This window comes from Barbatula barbatula, assembly GCF_947034865.1.
Source record: "Barbatula barbatula genome assembly, chromosome: 9".
NCBI lineage: Eukaryota > Metazoa > Chordata > Actinopteri > Cypriniformes > Nemacheilidae > Barbatula > Barbatula barbatula.
In genome coordinates this window covers 367,572-392,604 of record NC_136772.1, presented here as the reverse complement: position 1 = coordinate 392,604, position 25,033 = coordinate 367,572, and the positions used below count along the sequence as shown (strand labels likewise).

At 37.0% G+C, this 25,033-nt stretch overlaps 1 protein-coding gene and 1 long non-coding RNA gene across 2 annotated transcripts; both read left to right on the top strand.

Annotated features, from left to right (window-relative positions):
- The first annotated feature begins 446 nt into the window (after positions 1-446).
- On the top strand, positions 447-2,074 carry LOC306899119. The gene is made up of 5 exons (XR_013787168.1): positions 447-754; positions 860-1,108; positions 1,188-1,248; positions 1,322-1,459; positions 1,598-2,074. It is a non-coding gene; the product is annotated as an uncharacterized lncRNA (long non-coding RNA).
- A 4,500-nt stretch (positions 2,075-6,574) lies between these two features.
- cd101 (CD101 molecule) lies at positions 6,575-15,503 on the top strand. The gene is made up of 10 exons (XM_079463612.1): positions 6,575-6,742; positions 7,221-7,589; positions 7,667-8,083; positions 8,590-8,961; positions 9,402-9,770; positions 10,264-10,647; positions 10,790-11,182; positions 11,265-12,059; positions 13,742-14,131; positions 14,326-15,503. Exons 1-10 carry the CDS (start codon positions 6,685-6,687, stop codon positions 14,529-14,531), a joined length of 3,753 nt encoding a protein of 1,250 aa, XP_079319738.1. The 5' UTR covers positions 6,575-6,684; the 3' UTR covers positions 14,532-15,503.
- The last annotated feature ends 9,530 nt before the right edge of the window (positions 15,504-25,033 follow it).

The following is a 25,033-nucleotide window of genomic DNA, read 5'->3' as shown; positions in this document are numbered from 1 at the left end:
GGTAAGCTGTTCACATATTGTACTTGTATTTCAATAAACTGACAGTGTTAGATACATTACCTTGGGAACTAAAATCAGTAGATTTTAAACTACATGACAAAATTTTATAGTCAGTTATTTTTAGAAATGTGATCTTACACTTTTTGATTAGAATTAAATTGTTGTTAAAATATTGTATTTTATTGTTTTTTATTTTGATTTAATGTAAATCACATTTTCAATTAAGTACAAGTGTTTCATTAACACGAGTTTTTGGTTAACCCGCCCTTTTTTTCCACTATTCTGTGTTAGTCATCCCCCTTCAGATAAGTAATGGAAATAATGTCGTGTAATTATGAATGTACTGCTATTCCTATAATTGAATGGACCACTCACCAGCAAGTACACTGTGAATTATTTTCTCTGTTATGTGACACAGCATCTCTCACTATGATATCAATGGTTTAGGTGCTCTTGGAAGCAGAGCTGCGTGTACGTATAAAGCAGTGGGTGGACACGTTTGAGATTCCTCTGAATGATGCCAAAGAAGAAATACCTCCTGACAGCAGCTTGACCTGGACTCATAATGAGAAAAAGAGTTTTATATAAAGAAGGGTTCAAATGTCAAACTAAAAACGCACGACATAAACACCAAAGGATCTCTGATATTGAAGAATGCACAGATTATTCACTCTGGAAAAATACACGGCTGAAGTCTACGATGCTAAAGATGGAACATTAATAAGGGAATCATTACTTCAGCTGTGTGTGCAAGGTGCGTGTGTCTATGGTGTGCTCTCATTTCTCTTCTCTAATTCCACCCATCAAGACCACACCGGACCCAAATGTCACTGTGTGTTTTGATGTTTGTGCATTTCAGATCCAGTGCTTGAGCCTACAGTCACAGTAAAGTGTGAAGAAAACGGAAGCCATTCTCACTTGCCCAAACTTCAAACAACACTGAGACGACTGTTATCTGGATTGAGAACGGAAAGGAAAAGTTAAATGTGCCAAATACAGATTTACACGTCGATTCATCTGAGCTCAAACATAGATTCTCATGTACAGTGAGAAATGAGATCAGTGAAAAGACATCAGAAAAACGTTCAGCCGTTGTGCTTTCAAACAGGTACTGTATGAGTCATGTTAATGTGCACTGAGCAGTGTTTATATGCATTTACATTAAACCTGTTGCTGATGTATGTTAGGTCCAACCAGTGAGAAAAGTGATGAGAAAAACAACGACAACACACAAAAATATAAATCATGGTAATTATCATCATTTCACAGATTTATTATCCATGCATGGCACTTTGAAATAGTTGATTCTGATTCATTCTAGATTCATCTGTGAAGACATATTGGTTTGGATTGGATTTGTGGTGGATGTTAGTGCTTGTGACAGGAGTAGGAATTGTGATGCTCATCGTCTGCTTAGTCTGTTTTTTCTGCTTTCAAAAAAAGCGCAGAAAAGCAAGAGGTACATTTGACGTAAACTGTTTTACGAAACACTTTTATTTCACAGAATCATTACATTAATTTAGCTGTGTTTATGCATGTGAAACTCATTGACATGTATGTGCTGTGAATGTGTGTGTGTGTGTGTGTGTGTGTTTAGAAGAAGAAGAGTATCGGCTCACTGCTCTAGTGTCGTCGGATCCATCGGATCAGAAAACTGAAAGATCTGAAAGATTATCTAAAAGCAAGCGTCCTCTTCCACCCGTCCCCAGCTTTTGCCCTCCTCCATCACCCCCATACATGTAAACTCACCCGACTGTCACTCTTTACATGTGATGTTTTAAAGATAAATGCAGAAATCTAGACAAAAGTGAATAAGGACACTTTCATGGATTATAAATTCCTGTGCATGTTGACTTCTTTTCCTTAATGCAAACCATACAGAAAAAACTAAAACAGGTAGTCAAAACAGTACTTGGGTGACCTTTAGAGAAAACATGTTCATGTCAAATCATTCGACTGGTAGTGTTTTTAAATGTATAAGATGTTGTTATATTTTAATTATATTTATTTCAGTTTAAATAAACATCATGTCAAGCATGTCAAACGGTGTTGAATAAATGATTTGTTTTTTACTAAAACTAGGTCATTTCCGTGTATTTACTGGAGGAATGTGATCGTGTAGACCACCGTTGTTCATCGTTCGCATGTAGAACAGATGTAGTGAAGCACTTTCCTGTTTTAACTGATCTCTCTGAAGTGTGGTTACACCATCTCATCTGAGACAAAGCACTGCATGCGTCTCTAACACTGTATAAATGTTACGCAAGTAAACCAAACAGCCACACTGACACAAATACTTCACATCTTATTTATTCACGCTTAAACAACAAGAATTTACAAATTATAGCATAAAATAAAGTTATTGTATTCACCCTCTGGTCATTTCAAACCCGGATGACTTTCTTTCTTCAACAGAACACAAAGGAAGAATTATCAGCGTTCTTCAAAATCTCTTCTTTTGTGTTCTGCTGGAGGAAGAAAGTCACTTTTTCGAATGGTTCATGTTTACCATTAAAACAGAGATCTGGACGTCTGTGATGTTAATCGGAACGGATCAGGACGGTGAAGGTCAAATATGACTGATCAACCACATGAAATCATTACAGAGAATTTCATTAACAGTGCGACCACTGATGTATGGGTGCTGTTCTTGTGGCTCAGTGGTTAAAGCATTGTGTTAGCATCATGAAAGACTGTGGGTTTGATTCCCAGCAGACAGAAACTGAGCATAAGCACTTTTACTAAAAGCGTGAGCTTTTATTTACACTTTTATACCAATATAGGCATCTTTTTAATTCAGACATTACTGGTTGATCTCTACAGTTAAAGAAAAGCCTGGTTTTGCATAAACGTTGTAAACTGTAATGTTTCAAAATACAGAAACTTGTGATCTGAGACTTTACAGTGGAAAGAAAATCTGAATTCATAACAGAAAAAACTGCACTTTTATATATGTTTGTATTTTATTGGATTCAAAAGACGTTTGAGATGTAAAATATCTTGAAGGTATAAATTGTCTCTGTTTAGCTCTTATAGGCAGAACAGCACAAGGGAAGTTACTCGTGTGCCTGTGATTTTGAGCAATTATTAAACTAAGATTTTGAAATAATGATTTCATAATAAATAGACTTTAATATATGCTTTGATTTTGATCATTTTGAATATATTTGATACTTAAAACTTGGTGCCTAATAGCTTGTGAATGGAAAAGTTCACCACCTTCCCTGTACAAAAAATGGGGTATTCAGTATATTTCAGTATCAGTATACGGCTTAACTCACACGTCAGTAGACTTTCATGCTATAAACAGGACGAACGAACAGTAATTATTTATCCAAAGCGACTTACAGTGGCCTTTTAGTCTATGCATGTCTTTTATCAGTAGCCCGTGTGATTTTAGTTTCCATATTACAAAAATGGATTGACAATAAGGAGACGCAATAATGCTGCTATGCTATGATTGCAATGTAACAAGCATGAACTTATTAACTCATATAACAGCCCAAGTCAATGTCAAATGCCCTGCCATTTACCTCCCTGAAGAGACTGACGTTGTGTGGAACTTCAATGAAGCTTACAATAAACAGCCACGTTGCCTTTTCAAATGGAAAAAATATGATATCACACCGGCTGATGTGAATCATTCTGCATGACGTATTTAAAAAAAGAATAGACTTTTCAAAAACATAATTAAAAAGCAAACATGTTAACGTACAGATTTATTGTAGGCCAAATAAAATGCATTCATTACAATTTACTGCAAAAGCTGCATATCAAGCAGAGCGAGTCTGACTATGGAAGTACATGTAACATACTGTACTAGAGAAAATAAAGTGGGGGACCTGATTGATGTTAAGCATTATTCAAAGAGGTTTAGACACAGAAATGATCTTACTCTGAAAGTGCGCACATCAGAATGTATGTGTCTCACAAATATAATTATGTCTCAAGTGAGTGCTTGATGGGGAAATATATACTTAAGACCTTAACTCTCGATGTCAATCAAAGAAATTAAATGAAATAAACATAGATAAAAAACTTAGGCTTTACCTAGATCAGGGTTTTGAGACGGTGCGCCAAATGAGCTGGAATTGGTTACAGTAGCCTAATGTGGTTTAAGAAAAGTTTTCAGAGGTGCGATTTTATTCATTAGGCATAATCATGACATTGCAATGTATTTTTCTATTTTATTTACATCTAAAACATCTAGAGTTTGAATGTAAAATAGTCATTTTTAGGTCAAATTAACTTTATAAAAGGATTTTCATAAAAACATGAAAAAACACTACATGAATTTAGTATCAAGGCCGTGGTGTTGAGATCTGGCGCAGTTCATCAGCGATGGATGCGAGTTCTTCAGACGTCTTGGCTTTGGAAATCAGTGGGAGGGGCTTATTATACAACATACAAAACGCTGTAAATGACGCACGCGCTGTGCAACTAATAAAACGTCGTTTTACGCCAAGACAGCGGCGCAAACTGCGTTAAATACGGCGTTATGGATATAAACGTGTTTTATCTATTGCGTCATTGTGACACCATCGGCTTGCCATATACAGCTCAGCGCGCGCCGCATTAAGAGCAGCAGACACGTGCAGGTGCAGACACACGCAGAGCAGGTAAATGGACACACAACAGTAAACAAACTGCAGCAAATATTAAAGCATTTGTATCTGTCAATGTGTTAACCGTTTGCTATGGGTCTCAAATCAAAACAACAAATCACAAAACTTACAACAAATCTAAAAGCCAAATAAAAAATCCAAAATCAGAATTACAAATCTGAAAACTCAATATCAATTCTAAAAACAAAATCATAAACCATAAAACACAACAACAATTCGGGAAACAAAATAACAAATCAGAAAAGAAAAAGGAAAATCATAAAACACAACTACAAATCAGTCAAACCGGAAAAGGTGATATTTAGTTGGAATGGGATAGGTGCTGCTGATTGGACGAAACTTCTGTCAATCAAGATATCCTGATCATCCCTGTGTCCTATACTTGAAGAGTTAAGCTCTTGATGTGTAAACTCTGGATGGAACCACACAACTGTATCTCCTAATCTGTCTGTTTATAATTTGCTTTGCAAAAAGAACAATAAAAACAAAGCCATTTTCTGTTCTTATTTCTCAATGTTTTATGGGGTATCCCCTTCCCGAAGGGCCCTTAGGATGGCAAAATAACCCATTTGTAACGGGCCATATCGTATGAGGAAGGACCTTCAGCAATCCGACTAGCATGCCTTTATATATTTTATATTTGTTATAGTTTTGCTATTTGTTGTTTTGTTTTGCACTTCAAGGCCATTGACCTTGAAGTCTTTCGACCAGATTTATGATATTTTATTAACCATAACGTTCTTTCCACATTTAGCAGTATCATTATTGATCAGCATGTAAACATTTGTGACCCTTTGAGAACCCAGAACGAAGTCTCATGATTAAATTGAAGATTAGACATTGAGCATCAAAGATTAAGTTCAAGCAGTCATTTCACTAAGAGTTTGGCTTTATTCAGTCAATATTGAAGATGTTGTTGACAGAATATTCTGTAGGGTGATTTTATGAAGGACTTTTGCTGGGTTTTCTCAAGCAGGGTCATATTTTGTAATGAACAACGTTCTAATTGGGAAATGATTTAGTTCTGGTATGACATGGAAAGGCTAATTTAGTAAGTAACTTTGTTTTGAGTTTTTTGATGAGCATTTACTTTTTTACATGACTTTTGCTGTTTGCATGTTGTCAGTAGATTTTCTATTTGAAAATATTAATGATCAGACTTCTATAAAGAGGGCATTCCCTTAAAACCACAGAGCCCATATATATATAGGCTACTTACTGTGGATATCGAAATATGAAATAAATGGCCTGATAAAAGATCATTTCTTTTATACAGTATATTCAACTGAGCTAAATTTATTAAATATTGATTTATTAAAAAAACTATATTGTCCGGACCTCCGTTGGGAAGAAAATATCAAGACCGGACCTCTTGAAACTTGAATTGAATACCCCTGATGATCTACAATATTTATTTATGAAGTATTTACATAAAATCCCACATTAGTCCAAATATCACCACCAGGTGGCGCTTTCGGTCAGTCTATGTTGAGACGGAATTAAAGATGACACGTTATATATATTATACCTCTCAACATTTAACCAATGATCATCTACTGTATATCAGCCTATATCAAAGCATTTGATGATTTCTTTGGAAGTACTTGTGTTCTATAATGTAAAGAAAGAGCATAAGAATCTTGTTTGATTCTGTTGTAGAAATGAACACAAATTAAATAAGGTCACGAACGGATCGCTCTACACATTTTAAAATTTCAACACGTTATTGTACAATATAACAGCAGAAACGAAAGAGTGAGTATAACCTGAGGTCAGTTCACTAGAACATATTTAACAATCATTATGAAATAAATTATAATGGAATAATATCACAGTTGGTGATGTTGAAGAGTCATGTGTGTGAAAGACCACTGCGAGACAACAGGAAAACCACATACATGCCATTTCCTCTTTCCACATGTCATGCGTGCTGTTCTCTCTCTCTCTCTGTGTGCCGTTTGTCTGCTCAAGAGAACACCAAGAATCTCAGGGTTTGAAACCTGAATAACTTGTATTAATTGTATAGAGATAGAAAGTGAAAGGATTGAGGAGAAGAAGAATGTCAGTCGTTCAGGTCTGGCTTCTGTTTCTGTGTCTCACGGGTCTCCTGCAGTGGGGTAAGATCTCCTCCGCTCACTCTTCATCACATCACGCACAGAAGCGGTCAATTCATATAATGTCAGTTTGTGTGTTCAATTGCTGTCTTATTATCATGGCATTCAGTGCATTGTAGTTCACTAAAAACAGGACACAAAGGGTGTGAATATGCCATAATACAACTTGAGCCAAGTCTTCTAAAGCCAAACCTTACAACATCTTAAATGTGGTTGAACATGTTTGGAGAAACATCACGTCATGTGACATCAGTCACACAATACTTTTATATGCTTTTATTCATGTCCAGTTTGGAGTTTAATATGCCCTGCTCTTAAAAATGAGCTTCAGTATTTTGTGAAATGACTTTTTATGCGGTTCATGGAATAAAGTTGATGTTCAGAGGAGTTTGGGACAAACATGAGAATGAGTAAATGATGTCCAAAGATTGTTTTGTTTGGATCATCGTCCTGTCCGTCTGACGCTGTATTCTTCACACAGATGTGTGTTCCAGTCAGCGTGTGGTCCAGATTCAGAAGGGTCCTTTGTATCGAGTGAAGGGATTCCCCATGTCCATCTCATGTAGCGTGAGCGGATTCAAAGGCTCATCAATGCAGGAATTCCAGTTCCATGTCAAGCAAGATGCAAGAGATGTTAAAATGATCAGTACTGATGATTCAAACTTTGCTTATGCGGTCTTCTCGAGTAGAGTACAGAATAAAGAGATCGCGATCGAGAGAGTGACGGGATCTTCAGTTCTCCTCAAGATCAATTCTGTGGAGATGAATGATGCTGGAGTTTACAACTGTCACACCCCAAACACTGATGGGGAATTTCTTGGAACCTATGATGCAGAAACGACACTTAACGGTAAGAAGTTCATCTGTCTTACAGAAATATTGGTGATTCAAGTCTGTACTGATGCAGGTGTCTTTCATGATGTTCAGTGATCGAGGACACGCTGGTCGCATCATACTCGGGCTCTGCGTCTGTGAGCGCGTCTGAGGGGGATTCTCTTCCGCTTCACTGTCACGTCTCCACACAGACGCTTCAACACACTCATGTGTCCGTCAGCTGGTTTCTTCAGGGTAAAGAGGATACCAACCCTCGGCCCATCATTTCTCTGGACAGAGATCTGACCGTACGGCCAGGGGCTGGATTTGAGGAGCGCTATCGTTCAGGACTCATCAGGATGGATAAAGTGGATGACACGACATTCAGACTGATGATGCTTGAGGTCCGGCGGTCAGACAGTGGAAACATCTTCTGTCGAGCCATTCAGTGGATTCAAGACCCTGATCATCTCTGGACGCAGATTGCCCATAAAACCACCACACAGTGTAATGTGAGCATCACGGCAGATGGTGAGATTTCAGTTTTACAATATGATTATATATGATTTCCATTGACTAACATAGTAGGATACACATGGTCCCAAACTGTTCAGTTGCCCACATTCTTCGAAATATCTCTAAACTATTTCTTGAATACATATTAAATGGCAAATATACTTTACTTTCATAAGGATCGGGTCTTTCCCTCAACGTTGGTATAAGGTGATTTTTGTCTGCAGGTCAGAATATTTCAATAGAAGAGTAATGTAAAGTTACAGTATTTAAGGGATCAAACTTACTAACGCCTCTACAACCATCGCTGTCTTAAACATAAAACCGTAAATAACATTGAAATCAAATGATGTCAAACTGTGTACATGTTCTTACAGATGACAGCTTTGGTGTGTTTGGGAAACCCCTAACTCTCATTATAAACAAGTATTTTAGTGGTTATACTTATGCAAACAGCACAAGGAAACAGTAGCTTACAAATATAATGTGGTGTCTGTGTTTTGTTTCTTCGTGTCTGTGTTCAGAGAGTAAGCTGTCAGCCGTCATGCTGATGGAGAAAGATCATGTGACCGAGGGTGAACGTCTGCGAGTCCTCTGCTCGGTGTCTGGATTCACAGGTCCTTTATCAGTGTCATGGCAACACAAGACAGACTCTGAAGATTCCTTCAGTGACATCATCGGTCTGACTCATGATGGAGTGATGGACGAGACACAGGGCAGAGATATTCAAACGTTTCGCTATTCAGATGGAAACATCACGCTGGACATTAATGACGTTATGACATCCGACGCGGGTCAATATAGGTGCATCGTGACTGAATGGATCCTACAAAACAATGGCATGATGAAAAAAGCCGACACTCAATCTCAAAAAGACATTTCTGTTAAAGCGATTGGTAGGATGACTATATAACATAATATCATATATAATCATTTATACCATGGTCTGTTTGAATACTGGATTCTGATTGGCTGGGAGGTGTGCATTAAAACCCTTGAACACACGTGTAGCTCCAGTCAGTTTGATCACATTTGAAATGAACTGATGAAAATAACGGTCAATTCATCTGTTTGATCAAAAATTATCAATAACAGCTTTCATTTGGCAAATGACCATGGTATATATAATATGCGGGATAATCCACAGCTAGCCGTGCATTAATGCGTTTTTTGTGGAAGAGTTAAAAAAGAGATAGAAGTCAGAACTGATCGATCAGGTGTTGACGGTTATACATAACTAGCATTTAGTTTCTCCCAAGCAGAACATACAGGACTGATATGTGTATTACTGAAACAAGACTATAGATAATTACATTAAATATGGTTTTATTTTCAGACTTACAGGTGACGTTGAAAGGTCGTGGAGCAAACGCGGTTGAAGATTCACTTGTAGTTCTCATCTGCGCTGTCAAAGGACCCAAAACCCCTCTGTCTGTAAACTGGATGTTTACTCCCTCACTTTCATCCACTTGGAGAAAAATTGTGGTATTAAACCACATGGGAGAAATCACGTGGGGATCAGAGCAGAGAAACTATCAGCCGTCCGTTCAGATCGAGACGTCAGGTGTGAACTTTGCTCTGAAGATTGTGAGATCCAGCAGACGACAGCAGGGAAACTACATGTGCCAGGTGAACACATATCAGAAGAACACACAGAAAACCAGCAAGAACTCAAACCCTTTAGCTGTGACGGTAGGGAAACCTGGTATGTATCATGTAATTATCAATCAAAGGAAGAGCTTCTCATTTTATGCATCATTCTTTAAAAGAACAATAATACCGTCTTTACAGACCTCACTTAGTACATTTTCTGTCACACGTCACAAACGTTTCTCTCAGTTGATTTAAAGAATATTTAAAGGGATACGTCACCCAAACATTTACTCACCTTTGAGTCAAGTATGGGAGTCAACGGGGGTCAAGATCTGTCTGGTTATAATCATTCTTCCTAATATCTTTCTCTGTGTTCATCAGAACAAACACATTTACAGGATACTTGATAGATTTGAAACAACTCGAAAGTGAGTAAATGATGACAACATTTTCATATTTGGTTGAAGTGTCGCCTTAAAAATCGTAACAGCATGGGTAGATAAATACTTTCAGAATTTTCATTTCGGACATTCCTGCTCCCGTTTTATGCTTGCTGTGCAAAACAGCGACACAGCTCACATTGAATCTGTTTTCTCTGTTAACAGTCAGCAAGTTAAGCCTGTCCAGACCCAGGTCTTCTTTGGAAAGCACCATCAACGCTGATGTTAAGATGGAATGCTCAGTCGCCAAGGCAACCACAAACACCTCTCGATTCAAACTGTCCTGGATGTTTGGATCTCAGATGCTCTTGACTATGGACACAGATGCTGTTGTCAGATTTGGTCCTGCTGCTGGCCTGGAGATGGAGCAAAGATTTCGCATGGAAAAAAGTGAGAAACAGACCTTCATGCTGAGCGTCCATCAGGTGCGCACATCTGACAGTGGAGAGTACAGGTGTGAGGTGGAAGAGTGGCTTCAGGATCCTCTCGGTGACTGGTATCCTCTAGAGAAAAAGTCTGTTTCAACCACGCTACACATCAAAGACAAAGGTACAGAAATCAACGGTTTTAAGTCAATATCTTGTTTTCTAAAGGTTAAAAACTCCAGTGAGAAATACAATTGAACAGATTGCTAAAATCATTGACTAAACGTGTTCTGATACCCAATCACTTGGTGTTCTGTATGTTGCAGGCAGTGATTTTAGGATGAATAAAGCAAACACTGAGCTGAAGGTTAAAGAAGGAGTGCCGCTGACGCTTAAGTGTTTGGTTGACGGTGTTGGAAGTGATTCTACACTCCGTGTCTCTCTTTCCTGGTTCTTCAACCAAAACCAGTCCTCCAGCGTGCCGCTGCTCACGTACAGTTTTGACGGACGATTAAAGTACAACGACAACGATGAGGGACGATTTCACTTCTCCAGCTCAGAAGTCGGTTCTTTTCTCTTGATCATCCCTCGATCCATTCAGGAAGACAGCGGAAGCTATTATTGTCAAGCTCATCAGTACCAGCTCGACTGTAAAGGCCAATGGACCCATAAAGCGAGCGACACGTCAGGTTCTACTGTTGTTAGTGTTCATCCTTTAGGTGAGTAGTCTCCTATGTTCTGCAAGGGAAAAGACATCAAGAAAAATGTGTTGTTAATGTTGCTTATTTTCTATACAAACAGACAGTAAACTGCGCGTGCAGAAGGAGAACCGAAGCCTCAACGTGAAAAATTTACAAGCTGGCTTCACCGTGGACTGTTTGATTGACACTCGATCCAGTGACGTGTCTGTGTTTGAGGTGACTTGGTCAAGGGGCCTGAAAGATGAACGTGCCATTATCATCTTCAACGCCAGTCGCGACGGAACCTTACACAGTTACGCTAGTGACAAAGATCTGCTGTTCGGACACCCAAGTGCCACTCACTTTAAACTGACCGTTCCAAACATCCACCCCGGTGATGTGGGTCTGTACCGCTGTCACGTCGTCGAGTGGATTCAGACGGCACCAAACCACTGGAGAAGAATAGGTGAAGACGCATCTGGAGAGCTTTCGGTGTTGGTAGAAAGGGAGGATAAACAAAAAGAAATCACTTTTACCATGAACAAAACTGACAAGCATCTTGACATTACAGAAGGAGATTCTTTTGAACTCGCGTGTTCTCTGAATGTAATAAAAGAAGACCCGACCCTCCGCTACACACTCCACTGGGTTTTTATTAGCCTGAAATCCAACATTGGGATTTCTTTATTAGAATACTTGAATGATGGGCTTCTAGAGTACAAGCATCGTCAAGACAGATTACGCTTCTCCAGACCGTCTCTCGGTGCGTTTCGTCTGGCTGTACTGAACTCAGATAGAGAAGATGATGGACAATACCATTGTATGATTGACCAGTACCAGCTCAACTGTAATGGGACGTGGAAACAAATGACATCCGACAAATCAGGCGTAACCACTGTCAACGTTCAAAATATAGGTAAGCGGCTTTATTTACAGAATCTGATACATGATCCGCTCATGATGTCAATCATTGCTCTTGTTTGCTGTCATGGATCTGGAGCATGTTTAAAGTTGCACTGCTAAACGCTGGTCGGTCTGATTTCAGAGATGTATTTAGGTCAGCTGTGCAGAACCATCTGGTTTTGAGGGAATCTGATTACCTCTGATTATTCTTGTCATCGCCATATAAGAGAAACTCTGCAAACAGCGAAACCCTCAAATGTTTTTTCATGTTGTTTGTTTTTAAGCAAAGCTGATGGGTAACGCTTGAGATTACTGCCTGTAATGTACCGCATGATTAAACAGGATTTTCAGAGTAACTACTTACAATAATGTACATCTTCAGTACATATCTGTATGTAAAGGGGAACCATAAGCAAAGTTTGGTGAAAAAAGAAATCAGGAAACTCAAAAGATATATTTCTACTATCAGTATTCTAAAAGTAAACGGTATTTGAATATAACGTGGTATGCATGACCTGCATATGCTACACAACAATCTTACCGTGAACATAAACTACATTTTTGTAATCACAATGTACCATAAATAAGCTGCTGTGGATATTAAATAGGCACGTGGTGCTTGTTTTATTATCATAGCAAACATGAAATAAGGGGAAATTATGTGTTCAGTTTTTGCACAAGCAAAACCACACGAATGAAGCACGCAGACTGTCTGTCGACTGTAAATTTGCCAGAGGTTTGACTTTAGGATTCATTTGTTTTTTGTTGATTTTAGGATTGTTGGTCACTATGAGTTATTTTGATGAGTTTTAATGTGTAAAATGTGCAAAATCAATGTTGATCTTTCGGGACGATATCATCAAGAGTTCAAGAGCAGTTTGATTTGGATGTTTATATGCAGTTCCTCCTAAATATTGTTCAATTTTCCTTACTCTTACCCCTTTATTGCCTAAACTTTACATATTGTTCCCCTTTTTCTACATATATGTACTGTAGGGGTACATTACGCTGTCTATCCTGTTTAATTATGCGGTACATTGCGGGCCGTAATCTTAAACGTTACCGAGAAATGTGTTTCTTTGGTTGTAAAATCTCATTGAGAGTGAATGAACAACACCGATTTATCTCAAGTCTTCTACGTTCTTTAAAAAAACAAAAACAGTCTTTACAGACTCTAATCTATACGTCACATACATTTCTCTTCATCTTTATTTAGTAGCTGCATAAAGATTTTCAACTGACAGTGAATAATAGCTCATAACAGATGCACAATTATCTACAAATTTACTTGACAAAAAAGTGACCTAAGAAAATATATTTATCAAAGAAAATATTGGATTCATTAATATTTATGTTTAAAACAGCCAATTGTACCTGATTCAAGTCAGGACCCCGGCATAAATGTACTTAATTCTTAAAACATCGGCCACTGGGATAAGAAAAATAAACTTGAATTAGGTACATAAATAAATATGAATACATTATTATTTCTATTATTTTCTTTCATGAATATATTATCTTAAGAACTTTTCTGTATAAGTACACATGAGGTGATTTGGCCAAAATGAGGTACGACAACATCATAGTTAATAACAGAGCAAATCTCTGTAGATATTTTCTGCGCAGATGTTTTCACAGTCTACAAAAGTGAAATGAAATGTTTTTGATAACAGTATGATGTTGTGTCTTAAACAGAGAGTAAACTGCACGTGCAGAAGCAAAACCAAATGCTCAACATTACCAAGCTGCCGGCTGAATTTTCCATTAACTGTGAGATTAAATCTTGGTCCAGCAATAAAACTGCTTTTGAGGTCACCTGGTTTAAAGGTCACAAGCAAGATAAGCCAATCAGGATCTTTACTGCCAAGCGGGACGGCACCTTAGACAGTGCATTCAGTGAAAAGATTCTGGTGTTCGGACGGCCTCGTGTCAGATACTACACACTGACCATGAAAAACATCAACCCTGCTGATATGGGCCAATACTACTGTCAGGTAGATGAGTTGCTGCCAACATCTGCGACCACCTGGAAGAACGTGGCTTCCGATCAATCTGGAGAGATCTCTGTTCATATTCACATCAAAGGTAACATCATTTAACTTGTGCTGTTTAAAGATGCTGTAAGAGTCAGTTGATTAGATTCCATCAGCCACATTCTCTCCAACACATCACCATTCAAAGAAGTTTTTCACATTCTGATTTCTGTCAGGTGCTGTAGTCTCCATCTACCTCGCAATTCGTTGAAAAACGTTTGCTTCTAATCAGATTTTTGGTTTCAGGTGAAACAGAAAAACAGATGGACTCTTTGGGAACATCACTGGGATTTTTGATTCCTCTCATCTGTTTTCTTGTGTTGATCATCGTAGTATTGTTGATAAGAGAACACAAGAGAAATAGTGATCTAAAGAAGAAGAAAGAGTGCTTATGGGCTGAAAGCAACCCGCTCAACCCTGTTAAGACTGACGCTGGAGGAGATCAACCATAACGTCATCACAACATATAAAGGGTTTCTTACAGAATACATATTAATACAAAACAAAGAAACAAAATGCTTCAGAAAACTGACAATTACATAAAAACTGGAAAATAATATTACATTTTTGTTTTTGGGGGGTTTATTGGAATCCCACAAGAAATTGGTTTATTTGTTTGGGATAATGCTGGCCTGCCTTATCTAATTGAAATGAAGATACAGTAATGAATAAATGTGGAATAAAACACAGATTACCTTTATTTAATAAATAATTCCCTACACAAGCCATATTCTTATAGTTTGCTTTATATACATTTTATCTTCGTTATCCTAGATTTTATATTTATTATAGTGTTGACATCTTTGGCGTGCTGAAGATGGAAACTCAAGATTGTGACTATTTTGCAAACATGCATAACTGTGATTGTGAATCATGTGAATGTGTTCATAAACAGATTTGTTATTGTAACAGATATGATTACGCTTTATGTTTCATTAAATTAAATGGCATATAATCTACATGTCTCTCTTCCCAAAAACAAACGGTCAACAGTTCTTACCGTTCAAACCATGAGATGATGGTGATGATTCTAAATGATCATGATTGGTTGTTAAGATGCTCTGAGCAGACCTGTGGTTGAGGTTTATGCTGATCTCACAAGAAAGGAAACAGAGGAAGTTCTGGCTTTGCAAAAACTCAAAGTGCAAGACTAATCTACAGACAGATGAACAGACTACAGACAGCACAATGGAAACACACGTTTTAAAGACAGGTCTGTAAAAATCCTCAAGATGTTAGTTATATGAACCACTGGCACACACTTTTTATTTATTTCACAATCGGTGTGTGTTATATTTGGTACCATAAAACAGTAGGAAGCTTGTTTGTTTGACCTCTATTGATCAAGAGGAAATGTATTATGTTTAAATAATGTTGTACGGATGTTTCTTATTTTATATAATAAAATCTAACATTTTAACTGCAATATTCAGATGATGTTTTGTGAATGTTCTCTAGGCCACAAATTATGTTCTGCAACACTCCAAAAATGTTTTGAGGATGTTGCTAATTCTGAGATAATAACATCTTTTATAAAATGTTCCTTTAATGTGACATTTTAACAAACGTAGAACATTTTTGCCTGCAACATATTCAGGATGTTTTGGGAATGTTGGTGAGGTAACAGATGGCAGAAAGTTCCTTGATAAAACATTGTTGCTCTGTTCTATATTAATAAAGAAGGAACATTATAATGCAACATTCATAAAATGTTCTGATAATATTACTGAGGCCAGAGATGATCGAGTGTTTTTAAAAGAACATTCTTGAGCTGCTGAAGTAGATCATTTTAACTGCAACATTCTGAATTATTTCAATGTTGTGAGAATATTATTAATACTGTCACATACACTCAATAGCGTCTTCGCCAGACCCTTCTCCTCCATACTGTCTATATTAAACTGCACTGTAATGATGATATCGGCTTTAAAACCACACTGCAGTTTGCATATTGCACTGAACTTGAGGAGGTGTGTGAGCAGCTTGAAATTTAGACATTTTGGTTGTCAATCAGAACGAAAGCCGGCGATTGAGCACACTGTCCAGGCAAGGCCGGTGTTCTGACAATCTGTGTTGTGCTCCCATCAGAAGACATTGTGAAAACCGCTGTGGAAGGTAAGTGATAGTATTTTATATATAGTCCTATTTAAAGATGTGTTTATAGTGCGCATGTCTTCATATTTGTTTTGTAATTTGGCAGGTGGACAGTTTGCACAATGCAGCAGCACCTGCAGCTCTGATCAACCAACGTCAAATGCTTTTTTGTTTCTATGTACTAAATATATTAAATGATGATTATACTGTAAAATAGATTTGCAATCAGAAAACATCCTGTAACATTTACGAGCATTAAGTTCATAACAAAATCGACAGGAAGATTATTCCTTTATTCTGCAATGCATGTTGGGAGTCATGGAGGAGTTTTGTAATAGGCCTATATATGAAGACTTCATGGCAAAGACATTAAGTTTTTTCTCTGACAGACAAGCAGAACAGGCACAGATGTGAAGAATTGATGAGAGCAGATCGTTTGTCTCCTGCCGTGGTGCCCACAAAGGTCTCCAAAGCCTCGCTGTGTCTCCCGCCATCTGTTCTGCGTTATGTGCATCATCTATACAGACATTTGATTTACTCAACCTTGTGTTGCTGTTTCACGCAATGAATGAGATGTTGATTTCAACTGCCGAGCTTCAAAAATGAGATGAAATACTTGAGTTTTATTCAATCATATGATTACTCTGTGTTAACAGATTGACTTGTAAGTCTTTATTCATTGATGATCTTCCATCTGCTCTTCCTTAAGATACAGATCTCAGTTATGTGTTGAGATTCAGAATGTCAAGACACTTCTCATGTGTGAAATATCTGTCAGTTTGAATATGTGTAATGATTTTACAGCTTTTCATCTGTGTGCTTCTGACATCGTGTTTATTGAGGACTTGTAAGTCAAATCTTGCAACAAGCTCTTTTAGGTTCAGATCACACATTAAACATCAAACCAGCATGATGTGCTGTGGCAGTTGTGCTGAAGGTTATATGAGGAGCCCATTATGATTAAATCATCAATAAATAATAAATGAATGATGTAAGCATTGATTGAAAAATAAGGAACGGTGTAAAGAAATTGTACTTTAGGCAGAAACAATGATTTGCTGTTTTCCAGTGCAGCATATATGAATACATGAAAGTGGAAGCAAATTCCTTGTAGTGTTTATGCAGTCCGATGTGTTTCTATTTTGTGCATCTTTATATAAATAATCCTTTAATCTTTCTTTTTTGTTGTCTTGTGAAAATATTCCATTTCTTGTGACATTATTTTCAGCAATGAAGTGATGTGACCAGCAGAGGGCGCTGCAGCTCTTCTGACATGTAGGGACGTGAAGAATCATTCTACATGCGATACGATTGATCCCCAAACGAGTCGATAAATTAACATTTTAAAAGGCCTTTTATTATTTCTCAAATGCTGCACATTTCTTTTCAAATGAAAATATCATGTGTGTCAAATAAAACGAAATATCAATTTGAAAACAAATTCCAAATCGAATAAAAGAAAGAATACAAACTACTGTTGGAACTTGGATTATTTTTTTAACGTTTTTTAAAAGCAATATCAGCACATCCACGTTTACAATTTTTTGCAGGAAATCTAGCGACCCCTGCTGTTCAGAATATGTACTGAGACTCATTTAACATGTCGATTTTCATCCTGCTCAAGGTAGCTGTCAATCAAGGATCACGTGACTGACACACTGGACAATAATTGGTGAGCCCAAACAGTACAAAATAAGTTACACATGTCATCATTGATGTGTGTAGTTGTATCACAGCATCAGGACCCTCAGATTGAACTCCATCAGTTTGTGTGTTTGTGAGCAGCAGGGTTAGTGACTTCAGGGAAATGTGAGAACACTGATAGGCTTTAGTAAGTGTTGTGTTTAGTAGCTCTTCATCTACTCATCTATTTGTGTCATATTTGATCTGAATGTGCATTAACAGTTAATATAGTAAACACATCCCCTCTGAACATCACTTTTCACCACTGCTGTATCTCTAGTCTTTCCATGTTATTTGTGTTTAAATGGGGCTGTAATCATTTCTCATTTAATGAAAGAGATCTGTCATGCTCCTCTGGTTTTACTGTCTGTTGAAACAGTCATGAATCACAGACTGTCGGCTCTCTGACACAGGGTCACATCAGCAACACTGACGAAGGTCCAGTACAGTGTTCAGATGGACAGATGATGATGACGGAGTGAGACTGTATCGTTGACAGACATGTGAAGAAAACAGTCTGCTTTAGTCATGTTCTTCTCGTGTTCTTCTCATGTTCTTCTCATACTCATGTTTTACACATGTTCTTCTCATGTTTTACTCATGTTCTTCTCATGTTCTTCTCATGTTTTACTCATGTTCTTCTCATGTTTTACTCATGTTCTTCTCATGTTTTACTCATGTTCTTCTCATGTTTTTCTCATGTTCTTCTCATGTTTTACTCATGTTCTTCTCATGTTTTACTCATGTTCTTCTCATGTTTTACTCATGTTCTTCTCATGTTTTACTCATGTTCTTCTCATGTTCTTCTCATGTTTTACTCATGTTCTTCTCATGTTTTACTCATGTTCTTCTCATGTTTTACTCATGTTCTTCTCATGTTCTTCTCATGTTCTTCTCATGTTTTACTCATGTTCTTCTCATGTTTTACTCATGTTCTTCTCATGTTTTACTCATGTTCTTCTCATGTTTTACTCATGTTCTTCTCATGTTTTACTCATGTTCTTCTCATGTTTTACTCATGTTCTTCTCATGTTCTTCTCATGTTCTTCTCATGTTTTACTCATGTTCTTCTCAGGTTTTACTCATGTTCTTCTCATGTTTTACTCATGTTCTTCTCATGTTTTACTCATGTTCTTCTCATGTTCTTCTCATGTTTTACTCATGTTCTTCTCATGTTTTACTCATGTTCTTCTCAGGTTTTACTCATGTTCTTCTCATGTTTTACTCATGTTCTTCTCATGTTTTTCTCATGTTCTTCTCATGTTTTACTCATGTTCTTCTCATGTTTTACTCATGTTCTTCTCATGTTTTACTCATGTTCTTCTCATGTTTTACTCATGTTCTTCTCATGTTTTTCTCATGTTCTTCTCATGTTTTACTCATGTTCTTCTCATGTTTTACTCATGTTCTTCTCATGTTTTACTCATGTTCTTCTCATGTTTTACTCATGTTCTTCTCATGTTTTTCTCATGTTCTTCTCATGTTTTACTCATGTTCTTCTCATGTTTTTCTCATACTCATGTTTTACACATGTTCTTCTCATGTTCTTCTCATGTTCTTCTCATGTTCTTCTCATGTTCTTCTCGTGTTCTTCTCATGTTCTTCTCATACTCATGTTTTACACATGTTCTTCTCATGTTTTACTCATGTTCTTCTCATGTTTTTCTCATGTTCTTCTCATGTTTTACTCATGTTCTTCTCATGTTCTTCTCATGTTTTACTCATGTTCTTCTCATGTTCTTCTCATGTTTTACTCATGTTCTTCTCATGTTTTACTCATGTTCTTCTCATGTTTTTCTCATGTTCTTCTCATGTTTTACTCATGTTCTTCTCATGTTTTTCTCATACTCATGTTTTACACATGTTCTTCTCATGTTCTTCTCATGTTTTACTCATGTTCTTCTCATGTTTTACTCATGTTCTTCTCATGTTTTACTCATGTTCTTCTCATGTTTTTCTCATGTTCTTCTCATGTTTTACTCATGTTCTTCTCATGTTTTTCTCATACTCATGTTTTACACATGTTCTTCTCATGTTCTTCTCATGTTTTACTCATGTTCTTCTCATGTTTTACTCATGTTCTTCTCATGTTTTACTCATGTTCTTCTCATGTTTTTCTCATGTTCTTCTCATGTTTTACTCATGTTCTTCTCATGTTTTTCTCATACTCATGTTTTACACATGTTCTTCTCATGTTCTTCTCATGTTTTACTCATGTTCTTCTCATGTTTTACTCATGTTCTTCTCATGTTTTACTCATGTTCTTCTCATGTTTTTCTCATGTTCTTCTCATGTTTTACTCATGTTCTTCTCATGTTTTTCTCATACTCATGTTTTACACATGTTCTTCTCATGTTCTTCTCATGTTTTACTCATGTTCTTCTCATGTTTTTCTCATACTCATGTTTTACACATGTTCTTCTCATGTTCTTCTCATGTTTTACTCATGTTCTTCTCATGTTTTACACATGTTCTTCTCATGTTCTTCTCATGTTTTACTCATGTTCTTCTCATGTTCTTCTCATACTCATGTTTTTCTCATGTTCTTCTCATGTTTTACTCATGTTCTTCTCATGTTTTTCTCATACTCATGTTTTTATCATGTTTTTCTCATGTTCTTCTCATGTTTTACTCATGTTCTTCTCATGTTCTTCTCATGTTTTACTGTGGATGAATTGTGTGTTTTGGTGTAGATGTCTCAGTTGGAGACATATGGTGTTAACTTTTTAGACAACTGAATTAAATAATGTGTATTTTGGTTGCATTTGTGATTTAATTCAAATGTAAAAATTAGCTCTTAATATCATAATATTGAAGTTCTTAATTTTCTTTCTCAAGATTGATTTACAAAGAATATGTCATTTATTCCTATGAAACAAAATGAAGATGTTCTTAAGAAATGTCTACAGAAGGAACAGTCTTCCTATCTTAAGAAACGCGTCATGAATCCGGCCCAAGATGTTTCATTCAAATCATGCAAATGAGAACATACTGACATCCGTTCTGGTGACTAGAGTTAACAGGATCGAGCAGTCCTGAGAGGTTACGTTAACAGTCCATTAACACCTGAGGTGTGAGAGGTAGATCTATAAATACAACAGGACCTGAACATGTGTTTGTGTGTCGAGCGGGTCGAGAGCTTTTAGACTGTGAAAGAGTGGTCAGGCACAGACGTCACAGGCTGGTTTGTTGGTGCTGTGTGTTTGCTTCATCTTCTTATTTACATACCCCACTATAGAACAATCTGTTACGGTTGACATTTTATCCCGTCACAGGCCTGAGCTGTGTAGTCTCACCACGTGTACGTCAGAATGAGCACTGAGCTCTCTCTCTCTCTCTCTCTCTCATAAAAGCATTTTTCATGCTTTTATTAATTTTTGTAGATTGGAACTGTTATTCAGGATTGTTTTTTTGGGGAGTTGTAATGAAATGTTCTCTTCAGAGACCTTTATTTTGGGGTTCAAATATGTGAGGGAATAGGATTTCTTTGTCAACTTTAGAATTTTGTGTTGAGCCAAGCAAAGTTTTCCATTTATGTTAGTAGGAAAAAGAAAGTAGAACAAAATGGAAGTCAGAATTTATAGTCTTGTTTTGTAATCTTGTGAAATCAAGAGATTTGGTCGATTTGTATTATTATAAATCTGTTAATGATGTCACTACGTTTGAATGTATTTAGTGTTGCATGAGGTTCTGTGTTCTATTTTATGATTATTATAATTGTATTTATTTTCTCTCCATTTTAGATGTTGCGTGTGGTAATGAAGGGTTGTATTGCGTATGGTAGATGTTTTTTGTAAAAAAGTTTTGTTAAATCTCTCTCCTCACGTTTGTATTTTTCTAATGCAAGAGCTCATGACTTTATTAACAGAATAAACAACGTGATGTGTGTTTCATACAGTGTCTTTGAGCTCAGATTTCAAAACACAAAATGTTATCTCTTGTCTAGTCGTCTTCATGTTGTGTTGTTGGGAAGATGTTATGGAGGTGACATTGGGGGAATATGAATGATTCATATGGCAGAAGAGGCTTTATGAATGTCAAACACTTTCTCCTCAGGCTTTACAAGACCGTTGTCACCTAATTGATACACAAGACCGTGTCCTACAGATTCAGCCGAGCATAAACGCACATAAACAACGCTGACACCGAAGAAGAAGGTTATGTTTGTGTTTATGTTGTGAGCTGTGTGGAGTGACGTGAAATGACACTTTCAGTTTTGACCTCGTGTGATGATGACCTCACCATCTCAGACAGTTCACATGATGTTTGTGCCATTGCAATGACAGATCCAACATAAAGCAAAGTCACATGATTCACAAATGAGTACAAAGCAACAAGAAACGCCCTTTAATTGGGTTCATTTGGTTCAAATTATTTCTCATTTGAGTTGGTTTTCCAGAATGCAGTTGGATGATGTCATCAATCTCTCTATGATTCCTCCCCTCAGATCATTTGACTCCATTCTGCTATGTACCTGTAAGTGTCTTGTTTTCATTTATACATTTAAATGACACGGATTCTGTAACATATTTAACACAGGTCAGTCTTGTATTAATTAACATAGACCTCAGTAGTAGGAGCATTGTGTTGAGAGCATTGTGTTATCAACTCAAGGTTGTGTGTTGGATCCCAGGGGATGGTGTGTATAAATGTATAGGATAATGCAATATAAGTTGCTTTGGATAAAAGCATCTGCCAAATGCATAAATGTAACTGTAGATTTTTTTTATCTGGAAATACAGCTTGTTTACTGTATTTTGAGTAAATAAATGTGTGAATTTTTACATAATTCAAATAAAATCTTATGTAACCCCTCCCATGTCTACAAGTGACTAAGATACACAAAGCCAGAAGATGATTCTGTTTCTGTGTTTTCTGTGGTGATGATGTTATTCAAAAACTGATTCATTCCGCTTGTGTTTCTGTGTTTTGCAGTGATGATGTTAGTCATTCGGCTTCTGGCACATTCAAGTGCTCCATTTTGAGACAGTTCGCCATCTTTGCTGTCTGAGAACAGGCGGCCGTGCCCTCATCTGAAAGTAAGGAAAGGTCACTCATCCTCTTGAGCGCGTTTATCATGGTGATACATCAATGCCAACTCTTTTCTGTCATCTCCTCTTGTTATGCTGCAAGCGTGATGCAAATCGTGATGTGCACTCAATGCCTCAGGGAGGGAAAAATATCTGCTTAGAATGTACAGAAGAAATCTGACACCACATTGACAATCTTACACTTTTAAACCTAGAAAAGGATTAAAGATTTGAAAGACTTTATGATGTCTTTAGGACTTTTTTTCCTGACGAGATCTCTGTATGGATGTGGTATTTATATGACAGGTGGTTGGAGGAGATGAGGTGAAAACGAGAGGGATTCATGATGTCACACGATGAGTTGTTTTATATGTAGAGCAAAAGATTAAGAAATATTTATAGGGATGCACCGATATGTACATTTTTGGCCGATACGGTAATTATTTAACACCATAATCCATATATTGGATGATATACAGCATCTGAATATTTTCTGAGACTGAAACAAAAGTAAAGAGTGGACAACTGCTTTTATTTCAAAACATTTACTGTAGAAAACAAGGAAACCGTTAGTTCTCTTTTCCCCCTGAATATTATTTGCCAAGCCTACTTTACACCACAACTTTTAAACTTTTCTGGTATAATATTTGTAACAAACATGAGCAACCCAGAGAAGTGTTCTTAACAGCCACGAGTCTAACAGATCTCAAGACAGAAAGCATTCAGATAGCAGTCTGATTCAAACCATATGCTTCTGTTCTGTAATTCACACATTCAGAAATACATACTGTACCTACATCAACAATGTTTTGCTAATATCATTAAGTGAATGATCAGAAAGACAATAATTTAATACAGATAACATTAAAACTCACAATCGGTTGATACCGATATGGCCAATAATTTCTCAATGAACAGAATGATGTATATTGTGTAGCGGAAACATGAAATAAGTATCAGTGTAATGTGTTAAAGCTTAAACCACATCTTTGATTTACTCAACCGCTTTATGTTAAGACAATAAACTTAACTCCATTCATATACTGTATCATGTGTTGTTGTGAGATGTGTGTGTTTATTGTTGTGATTTTGAAGATGGTTGTAGTCAGAATTTTACGCATTTTAAGGGATATTTTATCTACTGAAATCAAATAATTAAAGATATTGGACGTGAAGGGCTGGGATCTGTTTACGTGTTTTAATGATAAATCAGATGGAATGAAATACCGTCCTGTAACCTTCTTACATTTATTGCGTGAGAACCGGACTCTAAACCCTGAGCACATGCTGAATTTAAACCACGGAGAACATCATTGAGTTCATTTCTGCTCTTATTTGTCCTCATCTTTGATCCTCTGAATGAGATGAAATAAACAGCCAGTCGCTGTGTTACAATAATATCAGTTTTGTGTTAATCTGGTGATCTTTGATGTAAAGGTGACATGGAGCAGAATTCTTCTATACTGTGTGAAGTAAAATACAATGTTATTTGTATATTTTAAAACTATATTTTGTCTTGACCCATGTGCACTAAACCATGTTTATATTCACCCTGCATGTTGGTGACGTTAAAGAGCTCTGGGCTTTAGATTCTGTACGATATGTTTGTGTGTACACGAAGTGTTTGTGAAATATCATCCTTTATTCTATTAAACACTAACACTGCTCCGACAGTAATGTAATGCTGTGATGTCAGATGTGTAAGAAGATCACATGTTCTCCTGCTGCAGCGGTATGTGATGTACTGTAGATCTCTGTGAGGCGTGTTGAGGAAAGGCACCTTGAGCTCACAGTGTGTACAGACTACAGATCAGAGAGAGAGAGAGAGAGGTGGACAAACATGGCTTCCACAGGAAGAGTCTCTGTTCAATGGGAAACCACTGAGATGCACCTTTTATCTTCTTTTATAATAAAGAGAGTCTTAGACACCGTCTCATCTCAAAGGACATTTCTTTAGGATCTCTGTTGCTTCTCATAGACACCAATGAGATGACTTGTTCAAGTCTACTGAATCTTAGTCTACTGAATCCAATTCATGGGCGTGTGTTTGATCTGGCTTCTCAATACTTTTCTTTTCTGGCGAATGTACCAGATATCACCTTTCAATATAAAAATCTATCAAAAACAAATGATGACAGAATAATATC

Coding starts and splice junctions, on each gene's coding strand:
- cd101 (XM_079463612.1), top strand. CDS start 6,685: ATGTCAGTCGTTCAGGTCTGGCTTCTGTTTCTGTGTCTCACGGGTCTC. Junction 8,962..9,401: donor CATTTCTGTTAAAGCGATTG/GTAGGATGACTA, acceptor TTTTATTTTCAG/ACTTACAGGTGACGTTGAAA. Junction 12,060..13,741: donor TGTCAACGTTCAAAATATAG/GTAAGCGGCTTT, acceptor TGTCTTAAACAG/AGAGTAAACTGCACGTGCAG.